This window comes from Eschrichtius robustus, chromosome 9 (genome assembly GCF_028021215.1).
Source record: "Eschrichtius robustus isolate mEscRob2 chromosome 9, mEscRob2.pri, whole genome shotgun sequence".
Classification (NCBI taxonomy): Eukaryota; Metazoa; Chordata; class Mammalia; order Artiodactyla; family Eschrichtiidae; genus Eschrichtius; species Eschrichtius robustus.
The window spans coordinates 42,353,593-42,380,345 of record NC_090832.1 but is presented as its reverse complement, the minus strand read 5'-3'; the positions used below and the strand labels follow the sequence as shown (position 1 = coordinate 42,380,345).

Below are 26,753 nucleotides of genomic sequence, written 5' to 3'. Positions count from 1 at the left end.
CTCCATCAGGTATGCAAGTTTCCTAGCAACACAGTCTGGAGGATCACACAAACTTTTTCCATCACCCACAAGTTCAGTCAATTGGAGAGAAGTTACTGTCAGTAAAGAGCCAAAGCACATTCTACTCACCAAACAAACTGCTTGAATGGCCTCCTTTTGATACAGGCTTCAGTTCATTTTTTCCCCAGGCATAACGTTTATAATTATTCCAAGCATGTTTCATCATCTGAGAAAAGAAATGAAAACGGGATTATATTTTGAATTTGAGATATTTTTGCTTCAAAATAGATCATATATTGAAGACCTAAAGGTTAAAACATTAAAACTCACTGCTTAGTTAAAAGGATGATAATTAAAAGGGTGACAAGGGTATGAATAAGCTGGAACACACACATAACACACAAATACACATCATCCCTTTATGTTTACAAACGGAGATTTTTTTAATCCATTTAATCCTATTTCATATACATATCATTTTCAAAAGTCAGTTCTCAGCAACAGAAACTTAGCTTATCATAAAAGGATGAACCATTCTTACATTTATCTATTTCATCCTCATGATGCATTAAATCTGCAAAGACTGCATACTTAAAATTCACATTTTTGCATAAGGTTCTCTGTACTTAGTATATAGACAAATATCCAAAAGTTATGACTTTAAACACTTTGATGTATCTTGACCAAGTCTATATGGAGAAGTATTTTTAAATATCTATAGGAAATGAAAAAAAGAAACTCTACAGGTATACATAGATTTTGGAAAATTTCAGCTTAATATAATTAATCTTTAATTGCATACATATCTGTGTACACATATGTAACTGAAGACTAATTCTATATATTCCCAACCTAGACTCCTTGTACCAGGAATGTTTTTAAAGTCCCAAACTCTCTGCCATAAATTAGTTGTATACCTTTTTTAATTTTAACAAATTTATCTACATATAATGAAAACCAATCAATTTCTCCTGACTTATAAACTAAGTTCTGACCTATTGTGCTAGATATTAACTCTAGCAGAAAGTCAATAATTTTCAAGGGGAGAAATTGTTCTCTAAGAGCCTATCAAAGTTATACAAAAATTTGTATAACTATTGTGTAATAGTTGTACAAATTTTTTTCAATGACTCCAAGAATATACTGTAGATAATTATTTTTGCATACTTTAAAAAGGGTTGAGGACTCCTCACCTGTCTAGAATTTATTCATGCCACTATTCCCAATCCATTAGCAACAGTAATTAAAATATGGACATAATCTGGAAATATTCTAATCTGGCTCCATATTTTAAAATATCTTAAAAAGCATCACATAAAGTTATAAATACTATGTAAAGGCTGTTTATCACTAAAAATCTTCAGTGAGATCAATACAATTTTATTAATAAGAAAGTCTTCATATGTCCCTGAAAACAATAATGCACATCTTTCTTTAATCAATTTGTATATTTTCTTCCTATCTCACCAGTACTGCTACTAATAATAGCTACCAAAAAATCTGTACTATTTGCTGGGTACTCTGCTAAATGCTTTAAATTCAGTATTGTATTCAATTCTTGTTATAACATTATGAAATGCATTGTATTATCATTGTTTGGTAGATGAAGAAACTGAGACTTTTAGAAGTGAAAACACAAACAACTTTACTCAAAGTCATGACATTTCTCCACAGCTGTGGAGCCAGGGTTCATCCCTGTGTTGGCCTGACTCCAAAGCCAACGGCATTAACCATACACTGCATCAACTTCCTTTAGTGAGTCGGCAACAGAATCTTCCTTTGATGAATCAGATTTCTGATCTTCTAACAATCAATAGAATGTGTATATCGTAGTATTTTTGAGATTTTCTCTTATAAATTAATTTCATTGGAAAGTATAAAAGGTTTGAAGGTAAAATAACCTGATTTATAATCCCTATCGTACCACCAATTAGTCTCATAATCATGGATGAGTCACAGTTTTGCGAGACGTTATCTGAAAACTTGGGATCATAATTCCTCACAGGGTGCATGTAAGGATTACACGAGCATGGCCTGTGTGATGGCTCCCGGCACACATGGCGAATAATCACACGCTTATTGAATTTTAAGCCTATATTGAGATCAATTAAATTCACATCACAGAAACAGAAACCAATGAGCCTCTGAAAAGACTAGGTGCATGAACACTAGGTATAAAAACACCTTGAGATTACATCTCAGTTTGACTTGGTTTTCCCATTAAATGTACTGTACTTGGTAAACTCTTCATTCCTATTCCAAGGATAAATTCAAAAGCTTTTGGAATACACCTGATGCAAGAACAGAAAAAAAATTGTTATGATGATTTGTTTCAGCTCCATGTCTGAATCGAAACCAGTGCCATGTACTATTAATATCTCAAAGACAGCATAAAGCTTTCCTATAGAAGACTGTTGTCAAAAATTATCATTTATACAACGTACCACTAGAACAGAACCTCACTGAGTTACCACTGTAGTATATATTAACTTTCCTTATCTCTTTTTCCCCCTAAGAGAAAATTTGACAACAATTGTTTATCTGCCTGCATTTCAAAAGCTGCTGTGACCCGTTTCTCAAAATGGGCTCCTCATCCCATGGGATTTCTATGTGCAGAGTCAGAAAAGAAAAAGAAAACAATGTGGTCAAAGTGCCCTGTATGGAGCTCTAAGAGTGGTTTCTCCAAGAATCTGTGAAATGAGGAACAGCCATGTTGTTCATGTATTCCAGTGGTTGGTCACCTCTGGAAATGATTTACCACTTTAAAGCCAAATAAGACTTCATGTGTGTGTTTGTGTCTGTGTGTGTGTAGAACAACAATGAGATTAAATTCACAGGTCATACATAAAATCAACTTTGTAACTCAGATTTACGACATACAGATATTTGAAAGCATCAAAATGCTACTAGCCTCTAATTTTACAGTATTAAGCCACTAGCCAGCTAAGGGACCATGAGAATGAAAGCATTTACTCTTTCCAGACTCAGTATGCTCATGAGCTGACAGCACAAGAAGGTCACTTTTAAAATTCAGCTACAAAGATGTGCACAGATAGGATTAATCCTTCACCTTCACAGGCTCCTTCATTTTGTTTTGTAGTCTTTCATCACTTTAATTAGGGTTAGACAGCCTGACATCCGAGGTAGAAAGATTAAAACAGGCCTAAATTCCATGTTGATTAGGATTTCAAACTCCATACTGAAACCCTAATAAAAAAAAAGATAAACTGAAAACAAACCAAAGATTTTTGTTTGAATTTTATTTTTTCCTGAATATTCATATTTGCATTGGTCACACAGCTCACATACAGTGTGAAGGGAAATAAATGAGATTTTGTAATAGTAATCCTTTGTTTTGACCCAGAGAAGCTGGAATTAGGCACGAAATATCCAAAAAATAACATGACTTCTCCTTGACTCTATGCTTATCGAAGATTCTTGGATTAGCACTTTGTTATCAATTGGCATCAGGGCTGAGTAATTAGTGCCACTTATTGAGTGTCCGCTACACTATGTGTGATAAGATGCTAAAGGACTAGCAGGAAAATGTACATGAGTCTATCATGCTTATAATCTAATAGATAAGATGGAAGCTTAACGTTTTCCCTTCTTACACACTCACAAATGTTTATAAATATGAGAACAATAAGAAAAGCAATTAAATGTTGTGCATAACTCCATGAAAGGATGCTCAACATCACTAATCATTAGAGAAATGCAAATCAAAACTACAATGAGGTATCATCTCACACTGGTCAGAATGGCCATCATCAAAAAGTCTATAAACAATAAACACTGGAGTGGGTGTGGAGAAAAGGGAACCCTCTTGCACTGTTGGTAGGAATGTAAATTGATACAGCCACTATGGAGAACAGTATGGAGGTTCCTTAAAAAACTAAAAATAGAGCTACCATATGATCTAGCAATCCCACTCCTGGGCATATATCTGGAAGATGAAAACTCTTAATTCGAAAAGATATATGAACCCCAATGTTTACAGTGGCACTGTTCACAATGGCCAAGACATGGAAAAACCTAAGTGTCTATCAAAAGATGAACAGATAAAGCAGATGTGTTATTATATACAATGGAATATTACTCAGTCCTAAGAAAGAAGTAATGCCATTTGCAGCAACATGGATAGACCCAGAAATTATCCTACTAAGTGAAGTCAGAGAAAAACAAGTATCATATGATATCAATTATATATGGAATCTAAAAAAATGATACAAATGAACTTATTTACAAAACAGAAACAGAGTCATGGACATTGAGAACAAACCTATGGTTCCCAAAGGGGAAGGGTCGGGCAGGGATAAATTAGGAGTTTGGGCTTAACAGATACACACTACCATATATAAAACAGATAACAAGGACCTACTGGACAGCACGGGGAACGATATTCAGTATCTTGAAATAAAGTATAATGGAAAAGAATCTGAAAAGATTCAGTTAAAGTGATATAACTGAATCACTTTGCTGTACGTCTGAAACACAACACTGTAAATCAAATATACTTCAATTTAAAAAAAATTTTGTAACTAACAGTTTGTTTCAATTTTATGTCCTAATCAAGGGCATGGGAAGCCATGAATAAAGAAAAATATGCTTGAATTTCCCCAGGTATGTGTAGATTTCATAACCTACGTTTTTGTTGCTAAGAACTACCCTTAGCAAATGTTTTTATTTACTGATTCTTTAATCACATGATCTTAAGTTACTCATAAGGCACATTAAAAATCTTTTTGAGGGACTTCCCTGGTGGCGCAGTGGTTGGGAATCCGCCTGCCAATGCAGGGGACATGGGTTCGAGCCCTGGTCTGGGAAGATCCCATATGCCGCGGAGCAACTGGGCCCGTGAGCCACAACTACTGCGCCTGCGCTCTAGAGCCCGTGCCCCGCAGCAAGGGAGGCCACCGCAGTGAGGGGCCCGCGCACCGCGATGAAGAGTGGCCCCGGCTCTCCGCAACTAGAGAGGGCTGGCGCGCAGCAATGGGGACTGAACGCAGCCAAAAATAAATTTTAAAAAAAAATTTTTTTTGAAAATCTCACTCTTTTTTCCCAGACAGGTCTGATGAGGATTTTGGGCTTTCACTGCCTCTTTTAAAAAGCATACAAGTTCAAGTCCCACTTACAGGGCCATCCTGTGGGGTCTTATACAAAATCTCTATAGTCTGACAGTGTGATCTGGGTCCCTGGCCCCAGCTGACTGACCCAGGGCCTGGTGCCTGACCCACAGGGAGACAACTGAGGGCTGGCCAGGAGCCTTCGAGGTGAGGCACCCGCAGTGTGACGCTCTCGCCAACGGATGGACCAACCCAATCATCTGCTCTACCTAGGGGAGTATAACTCGGAGACAGTCACAGAGAATCCGGAGGCCAGAGAGTGATGCAGAAGCAGAGAAGTACAAATACATAAAGAAAAAAAGCCACAAGAAAGAGTCAGGAAGCAGTTGAAACCATGAGGGAAGACGGAAGGCAAGGACTGGGAAGCGGGCATGGGGTGCTCAGTTAGTTACATGGTGCCCCAGGGGAATTACGTTAGGTTTGTAGAGCCTCTGTACAACAGCAAACTATGCTGCCGAATGCTGAATGTTGATGAATTATCTTCCTCTCCTCCATGAGGCATGGCTCTTTGCCTGCTGAGACTGTTTACTTACTTCCCTGTGTGTCCTTATAGAAAATCCTCTTGTTTACTGAGGAGGAATGTATAAGAGCGGTCACAGGAGCAGGCATCTAACAAACTGGGTTCATATCTGAGCTCTGCCATCATCGGTGTGACTCTAAGTGAGACAATTAATCTCTCTGAGCCCACTTCCCACACCCATTAAAGGTAAATAAACAAAACTACCAGGCCAGTGGCACTCACATTCCCGCTGTTCTAGAGGACATGAAGGAGCCGTATCTGGTTCAGCCGAGGACTAGGGTAGGGGTCAATCTACCTCCCTGATTGTTGAAGTGGAGATTGGTGGCCTTCGCTCTTAAAATTATACTTACAATGGATGCTTGGAACAACACTGATTTTAAATGCCTCTCAGTAGTTTCCACCAAACTTTGTCTGACATGACTTGATTGTCCCATGAAAGTAACGTCTGAAACTCCCAGATAAAAATCTCAACACAAAACATTTTTAGGATCACTGTATCAATCTTCTTTCCTTTAATCTTTGGTGGAACAGGGAAATGGAAGAAAGGAAACAAGATTAAAAAGTATTTTCAGGGAATCAAGTCACAGCTTCACCAAACCCTCGCTTATCCACTGGAAAAAAAATTTCTAGATATGTGAACACGCGACAACAATCTTGCCGCCCCTTCCTCTTATCTGGCGTGGGCCTGCTCCCTATATTTCCCTGTGGGGATGAAGACTGAGAGGACCAGAAGGAGCACGGAGCCAGCAGGAGACCCTGTGCTGAGGATGCCATCTCAGGGAGCAAGGCAGGTGGGCTTCAGCTGGGGGAGCCGGAGCCCTGCTGCCTAAGGGTCTGATCTCTCAGACTCTCAGTTTCTCATCTTTAAAAACAATAACTGAAGGAAACCAACGTCCCACTGAGGTGCAGGATGTTAACAGTGGGGGAGGATAGGGTGCGTTGGGGCAGGGATATATGGGAACGCTCCATACTTTCCACTCAATTTTGCTGTGAACCTAAAACTGCTCTAAAAATAAGTCTGTATCCAAAAAAAAAAAAAAAAGAGAGAGAGAGAGAATAGCATTGTCTTCCTCACATCATGGTCTGGAGATCAAATCTGATAAATGTCTGGCTGGAGGGAGACATCCAAAGAGTGTTCCTGGCCTTCATGCACATCTCCGCCTCACTGCCCCACCAGGTGCAGGAGTTAAACAGAGATAAGGGAGAGCAGTGCAAAGGAAAGCAGACACTGTGCTACACTCACAGCGGACAGGGCAATTCAGGGAGAGAGAAATTAACAGGGTAGGAAAGAGGTCAATGTCACTGAGAGGTGACAGAATGTAGAGCATGGTATAACCCTGCATTCCCAGACACTGCAAGCCTGGAGTCTACCACAATTACAGCGTTTAGCATCCTCTTACCCTAAACGGTATTAGGATGCCACCTAAGACAGTACTGGGAAGATCGTCCCCTTAACACAGTGTCCTGGGCAAGCCCAGAGTCCAGCCACTTTCTATCTGTCCTCACCCAGAATGGAGAAAACCCCTCCCAGCCGTGATAGTTTCCAATCTTACCCCGTATCAAATTAAAACACTCACTCAGCACCTTGCTCAACTTATCTCTTTCGAAAGCTGAAATATATTAGTTCTCTCTCCCCTTCCCCAAGGCTGTTAAGGTACTCTATTTCCAAGGTTCTTTTTCCCAAAGTCACAAGGACAATTACTACTTATTGAGTACTTATTGGTGGCAGGGAGTGAATTATAAAGACGATAGAGTAAGGGTGCCAGATTTAGGAAATAAAAACCTTGTGTGGGACACACTTATACTAAAAAAGCATTTATGTTTATCTGACATGCAAATTTAACAGAGTCCTGTATTTCATCCAGCAGCCCTAGTATAGAGGGATAGGACACACTGAATCCTTGGTTCTGTGTCCAGGGCCAGCTCCCTGGATTGTGCCCTGCTCTGCCTTGGGCTCAAAAGAGGGACTGAAAATTCAGGGGCCAGACAGAAATAGAATGGCCAGGTTTAGGGCTACTGGAAATGACGGGGAATGAAGCCAAACAAGACTGAAGGCCCTGGCTAAAGCCATTAAAAAAAAAAATATTCTTAAAAAAAAAAGACTAAGCTTGCTTTCAAGGTTTGAGCCAGGTTTTCCAGGGGTCTAGAAAAAAAACAGTATGCCAGCTAAGGGGAAAAAACATCCGCGAGCCACAGATGGCCCACAGACCAGCCGTCTGCACTGCAAGCCCTGGTTTATGGGCACATGTCTAGACCTGACTGCTCTGTGCTTAGTAGGCCTGTGGGCATGTCGCTTCCCTCTGGCCCTCTCCCCTAGCTCAGGGAGCAGCGCCCAGCCCACTTCTGACCCAGGCTGCCTTCTGTGCCCGCTCTTGACCGTCCAGGGCCTGCCAGGACATCAATGCTGACTCTACCAAGAATTAGGGAGGTCCTTGAGACCTGAGATGTACAAAGCATTATGCACACACCTCTCAGCAATTCTCTTCCTGCTGAATGAGTGGTAGGTTCACACTTCAGAAAGCATGTATAATTCTAAATCCTACACTGTTCTACAAGTGAAACTGCAGAAGCTGTAAAGGAGAAAGTGCCTTAACTTTGTCCAGCACCTGCAAGGTGCTGGGAGGGGAACCTGATAACAATTTACCACACACTTAATCCTCCTTAATACCTCTGGGGTATTACTACCCCATTTTACAGATGAGGGAGCAGAGGCCCAGCGTAGCGCAAAGGAAGAGCGAGGCATCAAACTCTCTCGTTCTGATTCTTTTCCCTGCATCACTTAGGATGCCTTGACTTTTTTGCTGCTTGCAAACCTTAAGACAGTCCCCCACAGCCTCCGAACTCTTCTGCTGCTCTGTGCACAGGGCCAGCCCTACCTGGGGTACGAAGAGACGCGGCTGGGCCTGGCAGCAAAACGGCACACACCAAGTTGGGCTTGTAAACTGGCTCCAGGACAGGACCTGGCAGCACCAGCTTTTCTTGCCTGCATTGTCTCCTTTAACCCTCAGGACCCTCCTTCCCTCCAATTCAGCTCTCTCTCCAGCTCTGTCTCCCAACTCTTCTCCTCTGGCTGTGCAGACTACTTGGGCAGACAAGATGGCCCTGCCCTGCTCCGACCCTGCCTGTCCCTGGATTTACGGAGAACCGTGAATCCCTCTCCTTCACACCAAGCCGCTGACTGTGCTGACACATGCTCTCTTCAGCTGCAGTATTTCCTGAGCTTTATCACCCCACCAGAGCTAAGGGTGGCCAGTTTTTCTTTCCTCTTCTCCACTACTCTACTGCTTCTTTCTTGTCTCTGTGTGTGCAATGTTACCACACACCCCAGGCTGCCTCATAACCAAGGAGGGGATAGATACGCGTTCATATTTTCTTCAGATTGAGATGTCCTGAATTCTCCCACAGCCAATTTAGTATACTTTCTTTTTAAAGATAGCAGGAGATATATAAAGGAGTAATTATTTAATGCTAGTATTGTATGAACCCTAATGGGCTAATAAACATTAATTCCCAATGAATTGAAAGAGCAGTTAGAGCAGTAATCTCTTTTGAAAAAGACTCAGAATGCCTGATAAAGCCAGTTTTAAAAAATGAGAATTCCAGTTAATTGCCACTTGTAGAGGACAGATTGTCCTGTTTCTAAGAATCATCTCACACTCCTAAGAAAAAGCCAGTTTTTCTAGGTCTAGCTCAGAGAATTGGGTTATATGCTATTTAATGGTTCTTTGTGACCAAATTCTGACATTATTTTATAAAACTCTGTGCTATTACCAAATGGAAGAGGGTAGAGGACACCCCTCAAAATCCCAAAACTTGACTAAAATGTAAGTATATAACTCTAAAATATTCGAAGAGATAGTAATTTCACATCTCAAAACTTAGCCATTAGAAAAACACTTGTTCATATGTTGACTATCTAGTATATTTCTTTTTTGGAAAGAAGTACTGTTGGTGAGAATGTTTTCTTTACATAGAGAAGCTCTCGATCAGCCAAGGGTCTATGACTTGCTGTTATTTACATCTCAAAAATATCTGTCTTGTAGTTAATGATCGTGGTCTCTTTCCACAGAAGTTGTCACTCGAGTTTAAACACTCAATGTCAGGGTTTTTGTTGTTTGTTTGGTTGGTTTTTAATTGATCTAAAACTGCGTTTGTTAGATTACCCCTGCTAAGTAAGAACTAGCAGGCCAGCAAGTGGGCCTTCGCAGGCCAGATGCCAGCTGATCTTCCCTGCCCAGTCCCCAGGCAAAGACTTAGCAGAGCCTTCCCAAACCTGGGAAACGTCATCAACTACAGATCTTTCCTGGCAGTTAAGAGAAAATGATATCCCCTGCTGCGATATCATGAAACTTCCTTTACTCTAAGAAGAAAGTCTAAAAAAAGTATCCACATAGGAAACAAATACTATCCTCATCAGTGAGTATCTTATCTCAAAAGATAGTTTTTTTAGTTTTAATATTTGTAATAATAAAGCAAGTCCAAACATTCTTTTAACTCATGCATGTCATTTCTACAGCTTCAAATTTTCACTACATTTATCTTTTTTGCAGTAGTGACACAACAATGTTTTAGAACAAATATGCTCTCCTTTAAGGGATTTGTTCATAAGATTTGTCAAGTTCACGAAGACTAATAAACTTAAAATTTTTCTTTTAATATTCCTTTTTTAAACATTACAAATACTATGAAGTTAGAACATCATTAATGAGAAATGAAAAAAGAATTAGCAAAAATTCTCTAAAAAAAATTGCTAATGAGCAAAAGTTAGAGATATTTGCCTTTTAAAATTATGTTCTTTTCTTCTTATTTTTTTAAGCAAGCAAAGTAGCCCTAGAAAGTCAAGACGTGTTCTGCTTCAGTTATCAAGAGGAGAGCTGCAGGATACAGCATTTCTTTTCTTTTTTTCTTTTGTGTGTATGTTCTTTTAATAGACTTTATTTTTTTTTATAGCAGTTTTAGGTTCATGGCAAAATTAAGCAGAAAGTACAGAGATTTTCATATACCCCCTACCCACACACCGTACCACCTCCCCTACTACTAATATCATGTTCCAGAATGATACACTTGTTACATTGGTGAGCCTACACTGACACATCACCATCACCAGAAGTCCACAGTTTACATTAAGATTGTTATTGTACATTCTATGGGTTTTGGCGAATGTATAATGACTTGTATCCATCATTATATTAACATACAGAATAGTTTCACTGCCCTAAAAATCCTCTGTGCTCCCTCTTTTCTTCCCTCTCCCCTACCCCACCCTACAACCACTGATATTTTTACTGCCTCCATAGATTTGCCTTGTCCAGAATGTCATATAGTTGAAATCATATAGTACGTAGCCTTTTCAGACTGGCTTCTTTCACTTAGTAAATATGTACTTAAGGTTCCTCTATGTCTGAATTTTCATGGCTTAGTAGCTCATTTCTTTTTAGCACTGAATAATATTCCATTGTCTGCATGTCTCACAGTTTATTTATCCATTTACCTTCTGAAGGACATCTTGGTTGCTTCCAAGTTTTGGCAATTATGAATAAAGCTGTTATCAATAGGAGAGTTGCAGGGACGAGTGTTTCCTTTTCAAATTAAAACCAGAAATCACTATTTTCTTAACTAAAGGATTACACATTATAATTTTGTAAGTTATTACTTCTTGAAGGTAAAATTCATACAAAATATATTGGTTATAAAATGTCACATATTACAGGGAAATTTTTTTTAAACTTTTGAAATGATTACCCGTAAAATTGTCCACTATTAGTAAATAGTTGGGGCACTCCTTGTCATTCGAGATTCCATAATTTTATATTATGAAAGTAATCCTTTTGTATACTGCAGATCACAGTTTTAAACATTATTATCAGAGAATACCAATAATGAAAATGTTTTATAAAAGGTACTATTTTGAAAATCACCTATGAAATGTCATATTTATGTATACTAAATATCAAAAATGCTAGTTCCTAAGTATAAACTTGGAGTAGCAACTAGTGTTTCTATAAGACTTAAAATCCATAATTGGTGTGTCACAAAAAGGTACTTTCTTATCCTTAACAGAAAGGGCCAGGGGCTTCCCTGGTGGCGCAGTGGTTGAGAATCTGCCTGCCAATGCAGGGGACATGGGTTCAAGCCCTGGTCTGGGAAGATCCCACATGCCGTGGAGCAACTAGGCCCGTGAGCCACAACTACTGAGCCTGTGCGTCTGGAGCCTGTGCTCCGCAACAAGAGAGGCCGCGACAGTGAGAGGCCCGCGCACCGCGATGAAGAGTGGCCCCCGCCCCGCTCGCCGCAACTAGAGGAAGCCCTCGCACAGAAACGAAGACCCAACACAGCCAAAAATAAATGAATAAATAAATAAATTTAAAATAAAAAAAAAGGGCCAGCATTTATTGAACACTTACATGTCAGGAAATATGTAAAGCATTTACATATTCTCTCAGTCCCTCACAACAATCTTACAGGGAAAGTAGTCTCCCCACTGAGAGTCCCATTGCACAGATGAAGAAATCAAGAGGTTAAATAATTTTCCTAAGGTCATCCCTTTAGCAGGGGTGGAGGTTGTCTCTGAATTTAGGCTGACTCTGAAGCCTGTACACTGTAATGACCTAAAGATGTGACCCATGCAATCGGGGGAACCTGCCTTCCAAATAAGCCTCCAAACAAACTGTTAACTCATGTTATTGATATACATATTTGCATGCTTTCTATTACCTATTTAATTATTTTGGATAAACTCAACTTTCAGTAGTGAGACTTCAGAAATGTGCCATGCAAAACCACCTTCCAATCTTTCCCTTTTTGAAAACTTTGCTGATACAGGAGAGAAACATTAAATATACTGGTAGATTAAGGAACTAAAATGAAAATGAGAATATCTCTTGCTTCTGGTACCCTGTGGAAAAACATATCTTACATACATTGAAAAAGAATTTTGCTTTACATACATTTTAACATCTAAAATTTCCTTCCAGTGAAGTTCATCTCCATTTGAGCATCCTACAGTGTTAGATCATAATCTTTATTCTTGGTTTCATAGTATATGACACTTCTTCACCAAGAAAACACACCGATAATTTTGTTTTTTGGCAACTGCAAAAAGACATTTTAGCCAATATGAGTTTAAATGTCAACAGCATTCTATAAATTGCCCTAACATTGGCAATAATATCAGATTTCTTTCTAAATACCTACCAAAAAAGTATAGCAATACTGATTATTTTTCAATGCTCTTTCTACTATAGTTTTATCTAGACTTCTACTATGTTACTAATGTTATTACTGAAGACGGCAAACAATTATTTTGGACTATATGTGGTACCACTGTTCAGGCAAGCAATCATACCTAGTATGGTTGTATCACTGCCGCCCTATAAGCCATATTTTCTATGGGTTGAAGATAATCTGAGATGTTTTGTAAGTGGTGGCAAGTATTTCCCAGGCTTGAAAATGTATTACTCTAACCATTCTGTTAGAACTTTAAATTCTGATAAGGCTAGATTTTTTTTGGTAGAAAGAGATAATCATCATTCATTCTACAGTTGCTGGATGGCAAGTGCACAGAATTAAATATATGCCAGATTCAGTGACCTGTTAAAAGAAGACGGTATTACTTAGTATTAGCTTTGGAATGACTTCCAATTTTGTTCAGCTATTTCATGGCTTAAAATTGGGCAAAGACCTTCATAGATTTAAGAAGGAAAAAAAAAGTGCCAAGTTTATCAGCAGAGGTCAAATTATTTCACTATTCAGAAAGACTACATAAAGCTACAAAACAATAATAAAAATGGGAAAATTATGAATATACATTCTACCTGTCGCAGACTGATTCACTCCGCACCCAAATCTCCTTCTGCCTTGCCTGTCCTTGGAAGAGAAGCTGTAAAAGCCAAATGTGTGCTTCCCTAATCTCTCTACAGCTAGAGGTAGCTATGTGGCAAAGCTCACGCCAATGAGATGTTTGTCAAGGTCTGTCAACAGCCCTGTTCTCCCTCTTCTTTCTTCCTTGAATGGAGGTGTGACACAGGTAGATGTGCTGTCACAGTGGCTGTTCTGCTACCATAAATGAGTGAAAACCCAGAACTACAGAGGCATCATCCTGATGCAGGAGACTGTGACAGCCTGCCCAGTTATAAGTTCAAACTACAGTTATTTTATTACTTAACTCATTGATTACCAGTCACTAATGAATTTAACATTTGAGTAGCTATCCTTTGGTTGTCTTTTAAAAACCTGAGTGACCAGATCAAAATTGGACTTATACCATACCGCAATCTGGGGAAAGAGGAAGTTTTTCTCTGGATTATTTCTTTTCATAATACTGTTTGGCAGCTGAAACTACTCTAAAGGTTTGATCAGAACAGTTGTATAATAATAAATAGTATGATTTATCAAAGAAATTATGGTAGCTGAGTCCTTTGTTCAAGCTTTAAAAGACCGGTGTGGGTTAGGGGGATGGGCATAAATGATTAAAAAAAGAAAAAGTATGTAGTCAGGATTCCTGGATTCACCCAGAAAACAGTAACTTCATGGGACAATTTGAGTTGTTTTCCTCCACCTTGCTTGAAAAAAGTAAAATATTTGTTCAAAATGGGATAAAATATTCAAGTAAATATTGTTATCAAACAAGAAGACTATGCTATATTTTTGAATGAAAATCTCAAATATTAGTTCAGGCATCTTCTATAATAGAACTTATCCACAGTGCTGGTAAAAACTGAATTACCCTAAGAGTTGCATCCCATTCTTGTTAAGCTATCTGAAAAGGGCTCTGGTTAAAAAATATATAAAATAGTACTTACTAAATATTGTGCTTCTGGGGAGTAAAACTAACAATATGAGTTGAAATGTTTAATTTTTATGTACTTTTTTTTTTTTAATATTTATTTATTTATTTATGGCTGTGTTGGGTCTTCGTTTCTGTGCGAGGGCTTTCTCTAGTTGTGGCAAGCGGGGGCCACTCTTCATCGCGGCACGCGGGCCTCTCACTATCGCGGCCTCTCTTGTTGCGGAGCACAGGCTCCAGACGCACAGGCTCAGTAGTTGTGGCTCACGGGCCCAGCCGCTCCGTGGCATGTGGGATCTTCCCAAACCAGGGCTCGAACCCGTGTCCCCTGCATTGGCAGGCAGATTCTCAACCACTGCGCCACCAGGGAAGCCCCTTTATGTACTTTCATGGAGCATCATAGCTGAGTTATAATTTCTTTCTCTCAAATGTAAAATTTATCTCCCTCAAATATGTGTGTGTCCCATTTACCATTGCAACAAAAAGAATAAAATACCTAGGAATAAACCTACCTAAGGAGACAAAAGACCTGTATGCTGAAAACTCTAAGACACTGATGAAAGAAATTAAAGATGATAGAAACAGATGGAGAGATATACCATGTCCTTGAATTGGAAGAATCAACATTGTGAAAATGACTATACTACTCAAAGCAATCTACAGATTCAATGCAATCCCTATCAAACTACCAATGGCATTTTTCACAGAACTAGAACAAAAAATTTCACAACGTGTATGGAAACACAAAAGACCCTGAATAGCCAAAGCAATCTTGAGAAAGAAAAACAGAGCCGGAGGAATCAGGCTCCTGCACTTCAGACTATACTACAGAGCTACAGTAATCAAGACAGTGTGGTACTGGCACAAAAACAGAAATACAGATCAATGGAACAGGATAGAAAGCCCAGAGATAAACCCATGCACATATGGTCACCTTATCTTTGATAAGGGAGGCAAGAATATATAATGGAGAAAAGACAGCCTCTTCAATAAGTGGTACTGGGAAAACTGAACAGCTACGTGTAAAAGACTGAAATTAGAACACTTCCCTAACACCATACACAAAAATAAACTCAAAATGGATTAAGGACCTAAATGTAAGGCCAGACACTATAAAACTTTTAGAGGAAAACATAGGCAGAACACTCTATGACATAAGTCACAGCAAGATCATTTTTGACCCACCTCCTAGAGAAATGGAAATAAAAACAAAAATAAACAAATGGGACCTAACGAAACTTAAAAGCTTTTGCACAGCAAAGGAAACCATAAACAAGACGAAAAGACAACCCTCCGAATGGGAGAAAATATTTGCAAATGAAGCAACTGACAACGGATTAATCTCCAAAATATACAAGCAACTCATGCAGCTCAATATCAAAAAACAAGAAACCCAATTAAAAAATGGGCAAGAGACCTAAACAGACATTTCTCCAAAGCAGATATACAGATTGCCAACAAACACATGAAAGGATGCTCAACATCACTAATCATTAGAGAAATGCAAATCAAAACTACAATGAGGTATCACCTCACACCAGTCAGAATGGCCATCATCAAAAAATCTACAAACAATAAATGCTGGAGAGGGTGTGGAGAAAAGGGAACACTCTTGCACTGTTGGTGGGAATGTAAACTGATACAGCCACTATGGAGAACAGTATGGAGGTTCCTTAAAAAACTAAACATAGAACTACCATATGACTCAGCAATCCCACTACTGGGCATATACCCTGAGAAAAGCATAATTCAAAAAGAGTCATGTACCACAATGTTCATTGCAGCACTATTTACAATAGCCAGGACATGGAAGCAACCTAAGTGTCCATCGACAGATGAATGGATAAAGAAGATGTGGCACATATATACAATGGAATATTACTCAGCCATAAAAAGAAATGAAATTGAGTTATTTGTAGTGAGGTGGATGGACCTAGAGTCTGTCACACAGAGTGAAGTAAGTCAGGAAGAGAAAAACAAATACCGTATGCTAACACATATATATGGAATCTAAAAAAAAAAAAAAAAAAAATGGTTCTGAAGAACCTAGGGGCAGGACAGGAATAAAGATGCAGACATAAAGAATGGACTTGAGGACACGGGGAGGGGGAAGGGTAAGCTGGGATGAAGTGAGAGAGTGGCATGGACACACAGACACTACCAAATGTAAAATAGACAGCTAGTGGGAAGCAGCCGCATAGCCCAGGGAGATCAGCTCGGTGCTTTGTGACCCCCTAGAGGGGTGGGATAGGGAGGGTGGGAGGGAGACGCAAGAGGGAGGGGATATGGGGATATATGTATACACATAGTTGATTCACTTTGTTATACAGCAGATACTAACACAACATTGTAAAGCAATTATGCTCCAGTAAAGATGTTAAAAAAAATGTGTGTCTGTGTGTGTATGAAAGAACACAACTTTTTGCTGTTTTATTATAACTACGTCAAATCTTGTTTAAAATAGGTCAGTATATTTGTGATCTTCAACTACTGATTTCCATATAAACTGACTGTTTTGTACTACATATTTTCTTCTCATTGTTTGAACAATATTAGAATTCCACATCCTTCATTTCTGAACACAAGACTGTTGTTCCAAATAGTATGACCTTCTACCGTCAACAGAAAATACCTTCCTAGCCCTGAATATAAAATACTGTCCTTGGCTTAAGACTCTCTAACTTGATTTAGAATATCCTTGTTTAAAATGCTTCTCAGAAGGAGGAGAATATTCTGCCTTCTCCCAGGACGCTCTATCAGGATTTATGAGGGATCTGTCCCTCCTGCCTGCTTCCTTAGTCCTGTCTCAGAAGGATATCCTCCCAGGAACTAACTACTCATTTTAAAATTTTACTGGCAAAGATCTGAGGTCCTGAAATGTAATAATAGATCAAATACATAACCTGCAAATGTGTGCCCTGGGCAATAATGAGGGTGATGCAGTAGGCTCAGCCTCCAACACACTGGCCGGCTCCTGGAGGATATGCTCTCACAGAAGGAAGCAGATGAAACCTGTCAGCCAGGCAGACAGCAAATTCCAGAACAGATTCAGTGGGGCAGTGGGGTGCAACTGCTCTGCTGTCCTCATACTGGACTCTCTGGACTCCAACTCCCAACTTCACTCCCACCTGTTCCTTTATGCCAGGCTAAACTGTTCATTCCTTTCACGAACATGTGCGTGCCTATAGCTACAAGGCCTGTGCTACATTCACTTTCTGTCCACAAGGGGCTAACCTGTGCACGGCTGTATGTCTGTGTGATTAAGTCTTACCAGTGTTACTAAGTGCTGTAATTCTGGTTCCAGTGTTTTCTCCTCTCTCTGACTTGGACCTCTGGGTCCTGGGCTCTACTCAGCTTAGACCCAGGACTACTGTGATATGCCTTGCTGGTGATATTCTTTGGAACCCAGACTCACACCTCAGCTCCATTCTCAGGACTACTGGCAACCAGCTCTTGTACAGGAACTGTCTTCCTAGCATGACTTCTACCTTCAACCCAGTCCCCTCAAGTCACTGCCCCAGTCCATCACAATAAAATGCCATTCTATATGGGGCCTCCCTGGTGGCGCAGTGGTTGAGAATCTGCCTGCCAATGCAGGGGACACGGGTTTGAGCCCTGGTATGGGAAGATCCCACATGCCGCGGAGCAACTGGGCCCATGAGCCACAATTACTGAGCCTGTGCGTCTGGAGTCTGTGCTCCGCAACAAGAGAGGCCGCGATAGTGAGAGGCCCGCGCACCGCGATGAAGAGTGGCCCCCGCTCGCCGCAACTAGAGAGAGCCCTCACACAGAAACGAAGACCCAACACAGCCATAAAAAAAAAAAAAAAAAAAAAAAAAAATGCCATTCTACACGTTTACACAGGCAAGAGGCATGGTCCTGTGATTGCTGCTGAGCTAAGCCTGTTTACCAAAGTTCTTTCCATAGCAGAACATGTGTAACTGCCGATTCATTGCAATCCAAGGTCCCTCTCTCCCAGATCAACTTATTCTCGATGGAGAAACTTAAGCATTTCCCTATGTTTCACTGGTAAAGCTGTTAAAGAGTTTTTCTGAGTCTTCATCACAAGGCTCTAAATTATGAAGTGGCAAAATAAAATTTGGGAAACAGTCATTTCAAAATCGAAGGAAGGCCTTAACTTGTTTTCAACTGCTATGTAGCTTGATCTTTTAATGCTCAGAGATGCCACCAAGCCATATCGAGGTGGTCGCTGATGGACAAGACTCTCCATTGTAACAGCCTGAGATCACAGGACATGAACTGGACTTTGTCCAAACCCTTGAAAGATGCCAATTACTCTTAAAACTAATCCCTCTTAATCAGGAAGTCTGTGAAGAAGTAGTTATCACTGTTCTACCACTTTTCTAAAGAGTGTCACAGAAACAAAGTTTTGAAGCTTAACAAAAGACCACACTAAAAAATGTAATTATACTGTAAACTGCTTTTCCCAGTTTCTGGCCCTGAAGACAAAGTAAGGCAGATATGGTGCATTACCAAAAACATTTTGTTTGTTCCTTTTAAATGAAGTGCCTGGGGGTTTCTCTTTGAACCTCTATAGGTACATAACGACCTGAAAAGGACAGAGCGGATGTCATCCTCACTGCAATGAACACTCTCCTTTTGCTGATATTTGTATAAGCCAAGAATCTGTTAAATACAACAAGAAAAATCTATTTCTATTATATACAATCACATATTTTACCAATACTTAGCAACTGTATCATGTAATCATGTAATCAATTACCAAGTATTTCTCAGCACCTACTTGGTGCCCAGCATATCCGGGTTCTGCTTAATCCATAATAATTTACAGCTACAGGTTGTTGTGTTTGTGTCTTGTGGTTCTCAGTTCCTTCAGGGAGATGACAGAGAGGAAGGTAAGGGAATACACCCAGATTCTTTGCTTTCCCTCCCGGATGACAGTCTAACCAGTTCTCTGCGCCCTAGTGGTAGTGCAGGTATTGATGACTAACTGACCCAGTCATCAAAAGGACAAATTCTGTGAAAAGGGAGAATGGATAAATATAGTCCCGGATAGTGAGAAAGACAACTCAAATAGCTAAACTTGCGGTGGAGGTAACAGGGGTAAGGGGTAATGGAGAGGAAGGACTGGGTGAAGAATATTCTAAATCATTTGATACACGTATGAGGGAGGGGAGGGAGTGAAGACAGTAAACACACAAGCCTTATATGATATTCAGAAATAAAAATGGCACTGGCACAAATGTTTCAGGCCTTTCTAGACTATATACTACAATGTAGGTAAATTCTAAATTGGTAACTAGAGTGGGTAGTTATCTTGACTGTTACTCTGTTTCAACATACATAGTAACAGCAAATTCCCAAATTCAAGTAATTTCTTGCCTATGATCTCCCGAAGAAAGCTCACTGGAAAATTAGAAATTCTGCTCATTTCTTCACAAGAACAGAGTATTTCTAACACCTAATTGTGTATTCTAGAGGTTAAGCACATTCTTGTGAAATCTCTGTTACATATAAAAATAGATAAGTAGATAGACAAGGATTTTTTTTAAACACTGGAAAACAATTATTATTACTACTACTATTATTATTATTTTACAGTAGAACTCAGAGCCCCATGGCTGTCAAGCATGAACAGCCTCAGTGTTTAAAAGTCATTAATGAAACAGGAATACCTTATTTGCAAGTGAAGTTGTTACTAAAACCATAAACCACTGGTTTAAAACAGGGTTTCTCAACCTCTGTACTACTGACATTTTGGGTGGATAATTCTTTGCTGTAGGGGGATTTTCTGTGCATTGCAGGATGTTTAATAGGATCCCTGGCTTCTATCCACTAGATGCTTAGAGCATATAACCCCAGATGTGACAGCCAATGTCTCCAGACATTTCCAAATGTCCTCGGGGGGGGGGGGGGCGGGGGGCAAAATAGCCCTGGTTGAGAAGCCATGGTTAAAACAAACTGTTTGATTAGAATAATAATCCTAATACTTATACAGCACATGTACGAGGCACGATTCAATTTGATGCTCAATGACAACTTTATGAAGTAGGGCTTATTTTAACCTCCATTTTACAGATGAGGAAACTGAGGTACAGAGAGGTTAAGTTAGTTGCCCAAGGTCACTGGACATATAAGTGGCAAACAGGGAAGTCAAACCCAAGGAGTCTGGTTCCAGAGTTTGTGTTCCTAACTTCTATACTACACTTGCTATGATATATGGAGAATAGACACAAATCAGAATTATTTTTCATTCAAGATTTTTAATAGTCTATAACATCGGGTGCCTTACATACCCCTGAGTTCAGAATACTCATTTGTAAAATAAAAATGATAATGAAATGAAAATAAGATACTTTATCAAAGGCCTCAAGAAAATCTCTAAGAATAAAGAGTAGAATATTTTTCTTATTTAGCAATACTCTTTACATCTGGATATATCTCTGGTTTCTTTCTCCTCTTTACCTGCATACAGCAATTAGAGTCGGTTATACACAAAGGAACTACTATAAAACCTGGCTTCTTTTGGTGTGGTTTCCCCTACTCGTAATCTGAAGCACAAAATACCTCCTGCATAACAGGTTGGTTGATCACAAACCACAGCAACAGGCCACACAATTCACCAACTGCTGTTGAGTAACTCTTGTATGTAAGGGACTGTACTGCACTTAGTGCCACATTCTGGATCACACATAGTACCCACAAGTGGTAAGTAGAAATCCCCCCAAAGAGGCCCACTCCTTGGACTTGTGACTATGTTATTTTACATGGCAAAAAGATAGTTTGCAGATGTAATGAAAGTTACTTGAGGATAATTAAGACAACCTTAAAATACAGAGATAAGCCCGTATTATTCAGGCACACCTAATCTAGTCACCTGAGCCCTTAGAAGCAGAGAACACTCTTTAGCTGGAGGCAGAAGAGATACAGCAGAGGGGAAAGTCAGAGATTCATCACACTCAATGTTATGTTGCCAATTTGAAGATGGAGGGGCTATGTGAACGTGACTGCACGCACCCTCTAGGAGCTGAGAGCCTCCTGGCTGACAGCCAGCAAGGAAGTGGGGATGCCAGCCCTACAGTTACAAGGAACTGAATTTTGCAACAATTTGAAAGAAACTCTAAGAGGATACTCCTCCAGGGCCTGCAGGTAAGAGCCTGGCACCTTGATTTTGGCCTTAGGAGACCCAGTGCGGAGAAACCAAAAAACAAGCCCACTCAGACTCTGACCTACAGAACTGTGAGACATTAATTTGTATTGTTTTAAGCTACTATGTTTGTGATAATTTCTTGCAGCAGCTATAAAAACTAACAGCACACAATATGCCTGAGACAAGAAAGAACAGTAATTCACCCACTGCCATGGCACAAATTACCAAGTGGTAGATGGGTTTAGAAACCTGGTCTTTCAACCTCCAAACTATTTCCTTAAATAATCGATATCTACATCATAGTGGAAGCAAATAGTTTTGCGTCCACTCATTCACTGGCTCCTAACAACAGCCATGAAAGGTAGGCATTATCATCCTTTTTACAGATGAGAAAGGCTCAAAGAATTGTGTACTTACACAGAGTAAGGCTGTTCATAAGTGACAAAGCCATGAGTTCTTTCATCTCACTGCCTTTGCATGTGCTGCCTTTAACAGTAAAACTGTAATAAATATATTATAGAGGATTAAACAAAGCAAGCCATAAGAGCACAGAAAGACAAATGATTTTCTGCTGAAGGGGGATAGGAACAGGTAAGAATTTGTGGAACTGGTAACATTTAAGTTGTATTTTGATGGACAGGTAGGATTTCAAAAGATGATGATTGCTAGGACTTGCTGTTGTTATCGTAAACTTGGAATCAAAGCAGCAATATGATAGGTATTAAAGAGTGAACATCTCAGGGCAGGTTTGGTTCATGAACTGGTATTTTTCAGGCAAACCTGTATCATAGTTACTGGAACAATCTGAAAATGCTGATGCTGGTAAACTGCAATTTCATGACAGGAGAACTTTCTGTACTGAACATATAGCAGAACCACAGAAAATCTGCCTCTAACAAGTAGTCCTACAACAGAGAAACTTCCAATAAGAGAAATGCAGCTGGGTGCAGCAGAGATGGTGGGAGGCCTCTGTGTAGTCAGGAAACCCTCTCCTCCCCGACAGTCAGGAGGCTCTGCGCCATGGCTGCACCAGTGCTGAAAAACCAATTCTCCACCCCCTTGGTCATAGCTGATTAGACGCCTAACTACTGCTGGGTCAGATTCCCTGTTCTGGGAATTTGGAGTTGAGTCTTTGCCTTCTCCAAATATGGCAGAGTTGCTGAATGCTGCTAAAGAGAAAAATCAAACAAGTGAGCAGATGGGGCCATCACAAATCCATGGCCGCCAGCCCCGAATGTGTGCTCAGCAGGGCCCAGCAGGCTACTTATTTCTCTGTTCAATCTCCCCACTGTCCCTTGTCATCTTGCAGCTACTACCCCATCTCTCTAGTCCCACTCACGGCAGCCTTCTTGAAAGAGTTCTCTCAGTCCTTCCTTACCTCCACTACAACGTGGCGCTCACCGCAAAGACGCCACTGAAGATGCTCCAGTCGGGGTCGCCTTCTACCTGCTTCTTACCAAACCCAAAGGCCAGTTCTTAGTCCTTCTCTTGCCTCTTCAGCCACATTTGACCCTGCTGAGACTCACCAGAAAAAAATGCAAAAATGCTCCAGGGTGCCACACTCTAGTTTTCTTCGTACACCTTTGTTTTTGAATTTTATTTATTTTTTATACAGCAGGTTCTTATTAGTTATCTATTTTATACATATTAGTGTATATATGTCAATCCCAATCTCCCAATTCATCCCACCCACCCCACCCCCACCCCCCCCACTCTACTTTCCCTCCTTGGTGTCCATACGTTGGTTCTCTACATCTGTGTCTCTATTTCTGCCTTGCAAACCACTTGATCTGTACCATTTTTCTAGATTCCACATAGATGCCTTAATATACGATATTTGTTTTTCTCTTTCTGATTTACTTCACCATGTGTGACAGTCTCTAGGTCCGTCCATGTCTCTACAAATGACCCAGTTTTGTTCCTTTTTATGGCTGAGGAATATTCCATTGCATATATCTACCACATCTTCTTTATCCATTCATCTGTCAATGGGCATTTAAGTTGCTTCCATGACCTGCCTATTGTAAATAGTTCTGCAAAGAACATTGGGGTACATGTGTCTTTTTTAATTATGGTTTTCTCCGGGTATATATCCAGAAGTGGGATTGCTGGGTCATATGGTAATTCTATTTTTAGTTTTTTAAGGAACCTCCATACTGTTCTCCATACTGGCTGTATCAATCTACATTCCCACCAACAGTGCAAGAGGGTTCCCTTTTCTCCACACCCTCTCCAGCATTTGTTGTTCGTAGATTTTCTGATGACACTCATTCTAACTGGTATGAGGTGATAACTCATTGTAGTTTTGATTTGCATTTCCCTAATAATTAGTGATCTTGAGCAGCTTTTCATGTGCCTCTTGGTCATCTGTATGTCTTCTTTGGAGAAATGTCTATTTAGGTCTTCTGCCCATTTTTGGATTGGGTTGTTTGTTTTTTTAATATTGAGGTGCATGAGTTGTTTATATATTTTGAGATTAATCCTTTGTCCATTGATTCGTTTGCAAATATTTTCCCCCATTCTGAGGGTTGTCTTTTTGTCTTGTTTACGGTTTTCTTTGCTGTGCAAAAGGTTTTAAGTTTCATTAGGTCCCATTTGTTTATTTTTGTTTTTCTTTCCATTACTCTAGGAGGTGGATGAAAAAAGATCTTGCTGTGATTTATGTCAAAGAGTGTTCTTCCTATGTTTTCCTCTAACAGTTTTATAGTGTCCGGTCTTACAGCTAGGTCTCTAATCCATTTTGAGTTTATTTTTGTGTATGGTGTTAGGGAGTGTTCTAATTTCATTCTTTTACATGTAGCTGTCCAGTTTTCCCAACACCACTTATTGAAGAGACTGTCTTTTCTCCATTGTATATCTTTGCCTCCTTTGTCATAGATTAGTTGACCATAGGTGCGTGGGTTTATCTCTGGGCTTTCTATCTTGTTCCATTGATCTGTTTCTGTTTTTGTGCCAGTACCATATTGTCTTGATGACTGTAGCTTTGTAGTATAGTCTGAAGTCAGGGAGTCTGATTCCTCCAGCTCCGTTTTTTTCCCTCAAGACTGCTTTGGGTATTTGGGGTCTTTCGTGTCTCCATACAAATTGTGAAATTTTTTGTTCTAGTTCTGTGAAAAATGTCAGTGGTAGTTTGATAGGGATTGCATTGAATCTGTAGATTGCTTTGGGTAGTAGAGTCATTTTCACAATATTGATCTTTCAATCCAAGAACATGGTATATCTCTCCATCTGTTGGTATCACCTTTAATTTTTTTCATCAGTGTCTTATAGTTTTCTGCATACAGGTCTTTTGTCTCCCTAGGTAGGTTTATTCCTAGGTATTTTATTCTTTTTGTTGCAATGGTAAATGGGAGTGTTTCCTTAATTTCTCTTTCAGATTTTTCATCATTAGTGTATAGGAATGCCAGAGATTTCTGTGCATTAATTTTGTATCCTGCAACTTTACCAAATTCATTGACTAGCTCTCATACTTTTTGGGTGGCATCTTTAGGATTCTCTATGTATAGTATCATGTCATCTGCAAACAGTGACAGTTTTTCTTCTTTTCCAATTTGTATTCCTTTTATTTCTTTTTCTTCTCTGAAAAAGTCGCTGTCGCTAGGACTTCCAAAACTATGTTGAATAATAGTGGTTAGAGTGGACATCCTTGTCTTGTTCCTGATCTTAAAGGAAATGCTTTCAGGCTTTCACCATTGAGAATGATGTTTGCTGAGGGTTTGTCATATATGGCCTTTATTATGTTGAGGTAGGTTCCCTCTATGCCCACTTTCTGGAGAGTTTTTATCATAAATGGGTGTTGAATTTTGTCAAAAGCTTTTTCTGCATCGATTGAGATGATCATATGGTTTTTATTCTTCAATTTGTTAATATGGTGTATCACATTGATTGATTTGCGTATATTGAAGAATCCTTGCATCCCTGGGATAAATCTCACTTGATCATGGTGTATGATCCTTTTAATGTGTTGTTGGATTCTGTTTGCTAGTATTTTGTTGAGGATTTTTGCATCTTTGTTCATCAGTGATATTGGTCTGCAATTTTCCTTTTTTGTAGTATCTTTGTCTGGTTTTGGTTATCAGGGTGATGGTGGCCTCATAGAATGAGTTTGGGAGTGTTCCTTCCTCTGCAATTTTTTGGAAGAGTTTGAGAAGGATGGGTGTTAGTTCTTCTCTAAATATTTGATAGACTTCACCTGCGAAGCCATCTGGTCCTGGACTTTTCTTTGTTGGAAGATTTTTAATCACAGTTTCAATTTCATTACTTGTGATTGGTCTGTTCATATTTTCTACTTCTTCCTGGTTCAGTCTTGGAAGGTTATACCTTTCTAAGAATTTGTCCATTTCTTCCAGCTTGTCCATTTTATTGGCATAGAGTTGCTTGTAGTAGTCTCTTAGGATGCTTTGTATTTCTGCGGTGTCTGTTGTAACTTCTCCTTTTTCACTTCTAATTTTATTGATTTGAGTCCTCTCCCTCTTTTTCTTGATGAGTCTGGCTAACGGTTTAGCAATTCTGTTTATCTTCTCAAAGAACCCGCTTTTAGTTTAATTGATCTTTGCTATTGTTTTCTTTGTTTCTATTTCATTTATTTCTGCTCTGATCTTTATGATTTCTTTCCTTCCGCTAACTTTGGGTTTTGTTTGTTCTTCTTTCTCTAGCTCCTTTAGGTGTAAGGTTAGATTGTTTATTTGAGATTTTTCTTGTTTCTTGAGGTAGGCTTGTATAGCTATAAACTTCCCTCATAGAACTGCTTTTGCTGCATCCCATAGGTTTTGGATTGTCGTGTTCTCATTGTCATTTGTCTCTAGGTATTTTTTGATTTCCTCTTTGATTTCTTCAGTGATCAGTGACCTCTTGGTTATTTAGTAACGTATTGTTTAGCCTCCATGTGTTTGTCTTTTTTACGTTTTCTTCCTGTAATTCATTTCTAATCTCATAGTGTTGTGGTCAGAAAAGATGCTTGATATGATTTCAATTTTCTTAAATTTACTGAGGCTTGATTTGTGACCCAAGATGTGATCTATCCTGGAGAATGTTCCGTGCGCACTTGAGAAGAACGTGTAATCTGCTGTTTTTGGATGGAATGTCCTATATATATCAATTAAATCTATCTGGTCTGTTGTGTCATTTAAAGCTTCTGTTTCCTTATTTATTTTCATTTTGGATGATCTGTCCATTGGTGTAAGTGAGGTG

At 39.5% G+C, this 26,753-nt stretch overlaps 1 protein-coding gene across 3 annotated transcripts in view; it reads right to left on the bottom strand.

Annotated features, from left to right (window-relative positions):
* Positions 1-26,753, bottom strand: part of MAN1A1 (mannosidase alpha class 1A member 1) — a 168,920-nt gene that overhangs the window by 123,033 nt on the left and 19,134 nt on the right. For all 3 annotated transcript variants that reach the window (XM_068551129.1, XM_068551131.1, XM_068551130.1), the window contains one exon: positions 130-226. In XM_068551129.1, coding sequence (XP_068407230.1) covers positions 130-226 — 97 coding nt within the window. The remainder of the gene's footprint in view (positions 1-129; positions 227-26,753) is intronic.